This window comes from Microtus ochrogaster, linkage group LG1 (assembly GCF_000317375.1).
Source record: "Microtus ochrogaster isolate Prairie Vole_2 linkage group LG1, MicOch1.0, whole genome shotgun sequence".
Lineage (NCBI taxonomy): Eukaryota > Metazoa > Chordata > Mammalia > Rodentia > Cricetidae > Microtus > Microtus ochrogaster.
The window spans coordinates 32,600,990-32,611,911 of NC_022027.1; the positions used below are offsets into that span (position 1 = coordinate 32,600,990).

General features: G+C 44.6%; 1 protein-coding gene across 3 annotated transcripts in view; it reads right to left on the minus strand.

The window, feature by feature from the left end:
- Window positions 1–265: 265 nt before the first annotated feature.
- Aasdh (aminoadipate-semialdehyde dehydrogenase) overlaps window positions 266–10,922 on the minus strand; it is a 26,204-nt gene continuing 15,547 nt past the window's right edge. The window contains exons 9-16 of one of the 3 annotated variants that reach the window (XM_005359376.3): window positions 10,075–10,267; window positions 9,099–9,214; window positions 7,341–8,124; window positions 5,227–5,390; window positions 3,758–3,880; window positions 2,310–2,441; window positions 916–1,313; window positions 266–296 (exon numbers count right to left, since the gene is read on the minus strand). In XM_005359376.3, the coding sequence (XP_005359433.1) occupies window positions 921–1,313; window positions 2,310–2,441; window positions 3,758–3,880; window positions 5,227–5,390; window positions 7,341–8,124; window positions 9,099–9,214; window positions 10,075–10,267 (1,905 nt within the window). In that variant the 3' untranslated portion in view covers window positions 266–296; window positions 916–920. Of the gene's footprint in view, window positions 297–393; window positions 1,477–2,309; window positions 2,442–3,757; window positions 3,881–5,226; window positions 5,391–7,340; window positions 8,125–9,098; window positions 9,215–10,074; window positions 10,268–10,922 lie in introns of those variants that run through there. The other 2 variants (XM_026785316.1, XM_026785317.1) reach the window with 2 other exon arrangements.

The following is a 10,922-nucleotide window of genomic DNA, read 5'->3' on the forward strand; positions in this document are numbered from 1 at the left end:
ATGTTTCCACCTTCTTAATTACACACAGTGAGGTATTTTGGTGATTTTCAAACCAGCATCTTTTTGACCAATTAAAAGATGTTTCTAAAACATATAATTCACCACTTGTCATAGTTAAGGTTACTGTGATGAGACGCCATGACCAAAAGCAAGTGAGGCTTACAGTTCCATACCATAGTCCATCACTGAAGGAAGTCAGGAACTCAAACAGGGTAAGAACCTGCAGGCAGGAGCTGATGCAGAGGACATGGAGGCGTGATGCTTACTGGCTTGCTCTTCATGACTTGATCAACCTGCTAAAGAAGCCAGAAACAGTCCAGGGTGGCACCACTCACAATGGGCTGGGCTCTCCCCTATCAATCATTAATTAAGAAAATTCTGTAGAGGCTCACCTACAGCCCAGTCTTATGGAGGCATTTTTTTTTCAGTTGAGGTTCCCACCTCTCAAATGACTAACATGTGTCACGTTGACATGAAACTATCCAGCACACCATCACATTTGTAGTACTTAATTAAAAGTACTACAAAATACAGCAGGTGTGGGCTGGAGAGATGGCTCAGTGGTTAGGAGCATTGGCTGCTCTTCCAGAAGTTCTAAGTTCAATTCCCAGCAACCACATGGTGGCTCATAACCATCTATAATGGGATCAGATGCCCTCTTCTGGCCTATAGGTGTACATGCAGATAGAGCATCATATACATAAAATAAATCTTAAAAGTTTATTTAAAAAACTATAGCAGGTGTTTTATCAACCCGCCCTAGAAGCTCCTGCTCCTTCTATAAGAAATAAACATGGTTGCTCTCTATTGAAGTACAGCAGACAAATTCCTTACCCAAAATAGAATCTTTAATATAAAACCATCCACATAGCTTTACAATATTTCCAACCATCTCACACACACATGTATACTTACAAGGACTATACTTGATTATCACTACACAATAAATCCAGACAGTAAATGTAATTATTTCTGCACCCAATGATAAGCACGGATTCCCAGACCACAGGAGAAGAGAAAACTTCCCCTGGGAGTGTGTGCACACTTCGCAGCTTGCCACTCTGAGACTCCAGGATCCACAGCTTCCCATCGGTGGATGCGGCCGCCAGCAGGGATTCGCTGCTGCAGCTCTGGCTACTGAAAGCAAAGGGAGTTGCGTACACCCGCGCGGTAGTCTCAAATTTCCACTGCAGGTGACCTTCCATGCTACAGCAGTACAGAAAGCAATCATGGGAACCAAAAAATATTTCTTGTTCTGATGCTGGGATACACGGGGATGAGAAGACTGGTCCTCCCGCAGAGAAGCGCCACACCTTCAAAGAAGAGGAGGAACGATCAGTCTTTTATCCAGCGCAGCACTTTCTTAAGCCTGCAGGGTTTCTTCATACAGACAGAAAAGGTGAGGGAGACGACTGGGTAGCTCCAGAGACAAAAATAATGCCGGTCTCTGGAAAGTAGCTTCATTCTCCCACTGGACTGCTCCGGTGGTAAAAACAAAGACAAGTTACGTTACAATGCTGTTACAAGTAATTCTGAGCTGCTTGAGAATTACTACTGGTGTGTTTACAGAAAAAAACTGTATTATGTCTTCAAAGTACGTTATTAACAATCTTGGACAGGGTGTGGAACTTGGCCTTTGTTCCAAAAACAGCTCTAGAACAAAGAGAAAGGGAGAAAATAGTCTAACTCAAGTTTTCCAAACCAAGTGAGATGGAAGTGGAATGAAGGAGTGTAAGTGCAGATAGTCAGAGCTTTAAACAAAAATCTGGGCATGCCAGGTGGTAACGCCTTCAATCCCAGCACTCAAGAAGCCTGAGCCAGGGGCTGGAGAGAGAGTTCAGTGGTTAAGAGCACTACCTGTTCTTCTAGAGGACCCAGGTTCAAATCCCAGCGCCCATATGACAGCTCACAACTGTCTGTAACTCCTGTTCCAGGGATCCACCACCCTCATACAGGCATATGTGCAGGGAAAATACCAATGTACATAAAGTACAAATAAATAAATTATAAAAATAAGAAAAAAAAGAGGCTGAGGTAGGTAGATCACAGTTCTAGGCCAGTCTGGCCTACACAATGAGTTCCAGGATAGCAAGGGAGTCCCTGTATCAAAAGAAATTAATAATAATAATAATAATATATACATATATATACTATGTGTATATGTACGTGTGTATTTATGTGTGTTTGTGTGTGAGCAAGGGCTGGGAATGTAGCTCAATAACAGAGCGGTCGCTGATTACAGCAAGTCCCTGGGTCCAGTCACCAGGGCTGGGGGTGGGGTTACACACAGAACTGGATCACCTGCTCACCTGCTCTCCTGCATGAGTGAAGCAGAGCAAGCTCCCGTCCACACAGCCGATGCAAACGTACTGCTGGCAGCACCGTGGGGAAGAGAAGAGCGGCTGTCCACAGCAGTGCTTCCAAACGACGCTCCCAGCAGCCTGTTGTGACCGAAGCAACAGCACTGAAGATGACTTACTAACCAAGCACCTTTACCATTTTAAAGTTACATTTGCTGACTTATTTATTGTGTGTGCACACATGCACGTGCCACAGGGCACATGTGGAGAATGCAGGACAGCTTGGAGAACTTGCTTCTCTCCTTCCAGCATGTGGGAAGGAGCCTGAACTCCTGCTGTCAGGCTTGGCGGTACGTGCCTTACCTGTGGAGCCACTTTACAGCAAACTACACATCTTCTAGGCTGGAGCCAAGCAGCAACAGTGACACAGTGGTGCTGTCGATGACGCTGGCACGCTCACACATGGGTTTCTCTATGTAACAGCCAGACTGTCCTGAAACTCACACTATAGACCAGACTGGCCTCAAACTCAGAGATCTGCCTGCTTCTGCCTCCCAGCTGCTAGGATTAATGGTATATGCCACCACTGCCTAGCTAAAATCTATCTTTAGAAAGGAAAAACAGCCAGGCGGTAGTGGCGCACACCTTTAATCCCAGCACTCTAGAGGCAGAGGCAAGCCTGGTCTACAAGAGCTAGTACCAGGACAGGCTCCAAAGCTACAGAGAGAAGCCCTGTCTCAAAAATGAAAAAAATAAAAAAAAAACCCATAAAAAAAGGAAAAACAATTTTAAGATTAGAAAAAAAAAATGAACAAGACCTCTCTCCTTACAATAGACAAGAAGTTTTTTTGTTGCTGTATGTTTTTGTTTTGCTTAGTTTTTTTTTTTAGAAAGGGTCTCACCATGTAGCCCAGGCTGGAACACTATGTAGACCAGGCTAGCATGGAACTCTCAGTGATTCACCTGTGATTCACCTGTCTTTGCCCCCACATGCTGGGATTAAAGGTGTTCACCACTGTAAGGGGCAGACAAGAAGTCCTTAAAATGACTGAGAAAATCCTGTCTAACAAGGTTACAAACAGTCTGGAGAGGGCCAGTGACGAAGTCCACTGTTCTTGCAGGTGACCCAGGTTTGGTTCCCAGCACCCACAACACTGTAGCTCACGACCATCTGTGATTCCAGTTCCAGGGGATCCCATGCCCTCTTCAGGCACCAGACACATGTGTTACACATACAAATAAATCTTTTTAAAGGCTAAAATAAAAATAACTAAAAAAACAAATACAATAAAAACATGAATACATGCTACCTTGTTTTCCCAAATAATTTCAATCATTTTAAGTGAATTCTAACTCATTAATGTGTAGATTATATTTAACTGAAAAGTACTCAAACTTTTAAACATCAAAATCAGAAATAAAGATAGGAGCTAAATTAACAGTGGCTGGATGCCTACAGGACTTATAGCCAGTAAAAGTCCCCGAAGCGTAGCACAGTACAGGTGATGTGGCCTCAGGCTCAAACATGGAGAAGCGAAGATCATCCCACCACAGTTTAGCTTCCAGACACACTTCTTTTCCTGAAAACAAGAATTTGAATTAATCAGGTGGTGCTCATTGCTAACAAATCCACATACAACATAGCTAAGTTTTGGGTTCTGTTCCTTCTGGAGGTGCTAGGATTGAACCCAGAGCCTTGCACATGCTGCACCAAGGAGCAAGGTGCCAGCACCCAGAGGAATGCAGGCTTCTCTTCTCTTCTCCCCTGCCCTCCCTATTCACTTCACTCAGAATCCTCCTGCCTCAGCCTCGTCAGTGCTAGGACTACCATTCCAGGTAAGACAGCACAGAGCAGCAAAGGAAGTCACTGATACTGATAACACACTACCATTTTCCCTTTTGATCGACTGGTGTGTGTGTGTGCACGCATGTGCATGTGTGTGCCCTCATGGATGTGCATGTGTGCATTTACTCATTCTGAACACACAGCTCAGTATGTTTCCTTCACTGATTTTACAAAATGGCTTTAAAAATAATTTTAAAGCATTATATTCAAAATAATCTCTCTTCCTGATCTAAAAACTGTTAGAAACCAATTACTCAATCTTATAAACAACTTGGTGCATATATTTATGTTTCTGATGATTTTGCCAGGGTGGAATCATAGAAACAAATTTTTTGGTCAAAGATTACGAGATTTCCACAGCCACACTATGTCTCTGCATTTACTTCCTGTGCATTGCTGACTACATCACTATGTGCACATGACCGAGCTCTCGAGTGCTGGGATCACTCACGTGCCAGCTCATCTGTATGGCTGGAGGCATGGCACTCAGGGCTTCGTGCATACTGGGCAAGCACTGTACCAGTGAGCTGTATCCCAGCCCTCAAACTGTCCTCCTGTGTCCTCCCGTCCACACAAGCTGCTACCTCTCGGGGACGCGACTGTCAATCACTGTAATATCAGTTTCTCATTTCGTTGCTTCGAGTACTAAAGGTCTGAAACATTTATGTCCTCAGCAGCTTCCTCCTGTGTGTTTATGCCCTTGTTTTTATTTTCTTCTGGGTTTTTCTAATAACTTATATTTATTCTTTATTTCCATTTATACCAGTGAGCTTTGATTCACTGTTATTTCAAAAAAAATTATTGCAGTTTCCTTATAATTTTTACATAAGTTTGATATTTTCATGTAATAAGAGCTTAAAATAGCTTTTTTTCTGTTATGGTCATTCTGAATACCTAATATTGCAGAAATTATTTGAAAGAAAGTTAAAAATGCCTAAAGATGTTTAAATTTGGCTAATCACTTTTTTCCAGACTAAACGTTATACATGGGCTATAGTTAATGCCTGCTTCCAGACTCAGGCGCACATTACAGTGACATGCCCGTGTCTGCAGTGTGACACGGATACAGGGAATCCTTACATAGATGTCTAGAGCATACGCATGCTGGTCATGAGACCCGACATAGATGAAGCCTGTGGTGGGGTCCATGGCTGGCGAGCTTTTGACAGCATCTTCAGTAGTAAATGTCCAATGTTTTTCTCCACTCTTACTTCTTAGAACATAAACTAATCCATCATAGCAGCCTACAGAGAAACAAAATATAAACGATGAGATTAAGATACCTTGATAAAAATATTTAGCTTAAATGATGACAATTTGTATTCACACTCTTCTTATATATGTCTGTTCTCGCACCTGATTTAGCTTTCAGCAGACACAGCAGATCCTGAAGAGCACATTCCTGTAAAATCCCAGCCAGTGCTGGTCTGGCGGCACAGGTCTCTCACCCAGCCCTAGGCCTCAGCCCCGAGTGCTGAGTTACAGGTGGATACCTCCGCACCCAGCAGGCCCTTGTTTTTAATAGCACTGCGGGGCAGCAAGACGGTCAGTAAAGACACCTGCCACCAAGCCTGACGTCATGATACCCAGACCAACATGGGGGAAAAGAGACAACCAACAAGTAGTCTCTCACCTCACGAGCACACGGACACACACACACACTGACAGAATTGGGTTCAAATCTGCCCTGGCTGTGACCGGATAAACTGCCCAGTGTCACAGAGCCTCGGGTTATTCTCCTTTTACCCAACCATTATTGTAACAGTACAGATGCTCAGAGCTGTTTGAGAAAAGCTAGCAAGAATAACAACCAATGTCCACTGCACATCCTATGTATGGGGCTTTTTCTTTTGAGACTGGGGCCATTAGCCCAGGCTAGCCTCAGGTCTCCTAAGACCTTCTGATCCTTCAGCCTCCACCTCCTGAGTGCTGGGTTACAGTTGTGCATGATCACACCATCTGGTTTATACAGTGCTGGGGACTGAACGCAGGGCCCTGACATGCTAGGCAAGCATTCTGCCATCCAAGCCACATCCCCAGCCTACATTTTCAAATACTTTAGCGTAATTATATCCATACTTATGGATGACAACAATGGAAGCAGGTTAACAAACAAAAGAGCCAAAATCTCAAAGTTACCATGTGGCAGCATCAGGATTTAAATCTAAGAGCTGGTATTCTTAGTAACTCCACTGAACTTCTCTTCCCAAGTGTGGCTCTGGATGAAAAGAAAGTTCGGGGATCCTGATGTAGAAAGGGTAAAAACCTCCAAATGAAGTCGCTACAGAGACCTGGGCACACAGAATAAGACGAAGTGGATGGGACCTGAGGACAGCCATTTAGGATGGCTTCAACTGCTACACTTTACATTGCTCTGCCCATGGCCAGGTCATTGCTCTTGAGATTCAATTTCCAAGCTGTTTTCTGTGTCGCCATCATTGAAGAGCCTTGCAGTGTACCAATGGACTGCTGGGCTTGATTAACCCTGCCCAGAACTCTTTGAGAGTTGCCATGGGTTTAAAATACAGCCACACATTCTTAGACGTTCTTCCTGAAATGGAAACTAATTTTCTCCCCTGAGCAGGAACTGGACCTAGTGATCTATGTTTAATGAACACAATTAAACAAAAATGATGGTCTCCAGTTTTAGAGCCCAGGTCTCTTGTGGCTTTCTCTTTGGGATCACCCGCTCTGAGGGAAGTCAGATGCCGTGCTGTGCAAATGTTCAGACAGCTATAGAGAGAGGCTCATGTGGCAAAACCTGAATCTTCTTACCAGAAACCAACTAAGAACAGGGGCCCTGTGCTGACAGTGCTGTCTGTGAGCCGTCTTGAAAGCAAACCTGCCACTCCACATAAAGCCCTCAGGGCCTACAGAAGCATGAGACCTCGATCATCAGCTAAGTGCCTCCAAACTTCCTGACCCAGGGACACTGTGGTGGGTCAGTGGGTTTCAACGTAATGTGTGCCACAGCATCAAGCTCTATTACGGTTTCCGTTTCTCCGTGAGAAAAGTGAGGTGGTGAATTAAACATTGCCAAATCAGAGTACAGCAATACAGAGCTAAGCTTCCATCCGGGTGTCAGACTGAAAGTGTGTGTGTGTGTGTGTGTGTGTGTGTGTGTGTCTGTGTCTGTGTGCGTGCGTGTGTGTGTGTGGAATTTAACTCTACGAACCTCAGATTCAGAAGCTTACCCACTACAATAAAGTTTCCACACTTGGACACGCATGCCGAGGATTCAATTCGATCTCCCAGGAGCTGTTCCCACCTTGTCTTCCCAGAGTAAAGGTCGACCGCTTTCACTCTGTGGGAGTGGGAGCCGATGTACACGGTTGTGGATGACGGATCGGCAGCTGCCATCACCAGCAGAGGGGATGCATCTACGCATTTGCCCGTGTCTGACCGCCACCTCTCTCGCAACACGGTCTCAGCCCCTGCTGCAGGTTTCCCCTCCTGAGAAACTGATGGCTTTTTCAACTTCTCTTCAGGAACTGGAGGACTTAAGTCTTTTGGTGCTTGAGTGTCAGTCTGTGAGATGAAATCAGGAGGACAGACTGACGGGCAATGTCCTAAATTAGTTAAAAGCCCCCGAGTGCCCAGAGACAGGAGCTGACTCCCTCTGCTGAGGGCAATCAGAGCGTTTGCCTCGCTGTCGTGGGCAGAGGACAAGGCCGGCTGTGCAGGTTTGCCGCTGGCTTCCTCTGGGTCCGTGTCACTGAGTTTCCTTTTCGTGGCACAGCCCTTGCCGACTTTCAGGTCCTCCTGTGCGAACATGATCTGAACGATGTGGTTGTACACCTCTAAGATAGGTCTGCTGAGAATAAGCTCCAGCAGCCCAGGCATAGCTGTGCCAGTGAGCTTTTCAATCTCACTGAGGAGCCACGTGGACTTGAGGGAATCACCACCGCTATCTAAGAAGACCGAGTCCTCGGGAACCTTCCAGGCATCCTCGGGATCCCCAGGGAGACTCAGAATGGACTGCACACAGAGAGGGAGAGACACGGTAAGAGGCCCGAACACAGGACTGCACACGTAACAAGTGACACAGACAGCATCATAAAAAATGCTAACAATTAAGATAGTTAAAAATTGTTTTTTCTGTTCTAATGATTATCACTATACCACCAACTCTGTCAGATTCACTCTATAATCTGTAAATATGATGCCCTTTAGAGCAGTTTTCCTACCCATAAAATAAGGAATAGGTCACAGAAACATCTGCTTTACCAACTAGTCCCTAAGATCCCCATGGCTGATATTCCACTTCGTACAGCTCAAACTGCCTTACAGTAAGCGATAACAACAGTCCTCGGTTTTTAAGACTAACCAAATGCATCTGCTTCACAGAAGCATTCAGAAAATCTACATCTTTTTATTGCTGTTGTTTTCGAGACAGGGTTTCTCTGTTCTGGAACTAGCTCTGTAGACCAGACTGGCCTTGAACACAAAGAAATCCACCTGCCTCTGCTTCCCAAGTGCTGGAGTTAAAGGCCTGGGACACCAAAGCCTGCTGAAAAATCTACATCTTATCTAAGAACATTTGCTGACCTATTGGGACACATTCAAAAATGCCTGAGCAGTAGCACACAGCTACTGCACGTTTCTCAAGACTAATGACAGAGCCCAACATGCGATGGCTAGCCCACCCGGTCCAGCATGGTTCTAGCCTGGCGAGAGCACAGGCACTGCACTGCCTCTCCCGAGAAAAGTCACGTCAGTAGGCGAGTAGACACGAGCACCTTTTAAACTAGCTCCCTTTCAATGAATGTCTGTGAGACAGTTACTTAAACACTCCAACCTTTGGCATGAACTGACTGGACTAAGGAAGACATGCTACTTGGCACCTGGGCAGAAATAACATTTTAAAAACATTTTTACTGGTTTACTAGGAATACTAAAATTCCCTACAAAGAATGAATTACAGAAATAAGTTTCTATTTAAGAAACTATACCTTCCATAAATACTGTAATTTTTCCCAAAGTTCCTCTTTTCCATGGATCTTATTCCTAGGCTCCGAGTTTATGTAGTCTAAATATATCTTGTTTAATTCAGAAACATCAATTTTTCCTTAGTATGAAGAGAAATAACAAACATTAAAATAACATTTAAACTTTAACCATGCAGCTGGGGGTATAGCCAAGCAGTAAAACACATGTTCAGCACCTACGTGGGCCTAGGCTTGATCCCACCCCATAAAATAAGCAAATTAATTTTGCCCCAGAGTCACTATGTTTATCAGCCACACGCTCTTCACTGTAAAGCTCAGACATCATAGTGCACAGAGAGTCAGTTCTGAAGGCCAATGCTACGAAGACAAGAGGAAAGGAGACGCTCTTTATCCACGGAAAAAGGCTCAAGACGTGGTCTCAAGTATGCCTTAGATAAAAATGCCACGGGTAAGGAACTATCAAGAATGCACACACACACACACACACACACGATGCACGTTAAAATGTGTCTGTGTGTGTTCTGTGTAAGTTGATACAACTCTTGGGACTTGACTCTCTCCATTGCAGCATCAAGTTATCAACCCACCAGGCCGGTATGCAACCATTTCTACCACTGAGACATCTCTCTAGCCTCATAGGTTTTTTTTCCTTTTTGGTTTTTTTTTTTTAAAGCAGGATCTTACTATGTAGCTCAAGCTGGTGTCAAGCTTGGTAATCCTCCTGCCTCAGTTTCCCCAGTGCAGGTATGTGGCCCTCCCTATGTCTGAATTTAAGAGTATATATTTTGCAGCCTACTTGCAAATCAGAATACTACCAGCCCACAGGAGTCTCTCATCAGGGATGAGTTAGTAACACAAAGCGATTAACAGAGTCTACCGTAATTCATGCTAATATCACTGATAACGGCACTTATGCAGCTGTTAAACTAATTAGTGTTCTCCAGCTCGGCACACATCTGCTTTACGTCACTTTATTTACCATGGCACGTGACTGGCAGAGCATCAATCAACACCATGTCATCAGGGACAGCGTGAGTTGGAAGGCGTTTCCGCAGTTCTTTAAAGATGCTATCCTTTACCAAATCAACTTTGGTTACGACGAAGAGAATCAACTTTTCCTGATTATACCACGTAACTGCACAGGATTCCACCTGGTGAAGTTCTTCAGCCACCTGGAAGAGAGATTGCCCTCACTTACTAATGGGGACACCTAGAAACGGGCTCCTAAATGCTTGGATTTGCTGTTCTGTGCAGATCTAAAATCAGTACAGCTGAATCACTTCCAGAAAATACCTGAGTTTTTTTTTTAATTGCTTCCTATTGGTATCTACTACTAACAGAGCTACCAGTCCTCCTGTCCGCAAAAATACATTCCAAAGCAAATAAACCAATGTATTTTCATAGGTCTCGGAATCTATTTTGTTAACCTCTTTATGTATTTTTATGTATGTGTGCTGTGTGAGTTTTTATGCACCATGTGAATGCAGGTGCTGGAGGAGCCAGAGGGAGTCGGGTACCCTGCAACTGGAGCTACAGAAAAAGGTTGTGAACTGTATGATGTGGGTGTACAAGGCAAACCTGGGTCCTCTGCAGGAACAGTAACCGTTCTAACCAGTGGGCCATCTCTCCAACCCCTTATTTTAAAAATAGCCATCTTGGCTGAGCAGTGGTGCTGCATGCCTTTAATCTCAGCACTTAGGGGGTAGAAGCAGGAGGATCTCTGCGAGTTCAAAGCCTGGTCTACAGAGTGAGTTCCAGGACAGCCAGGACTACACAGAGAGACCCTGTCTCAGAACACACACACACACACACACACACACACACACA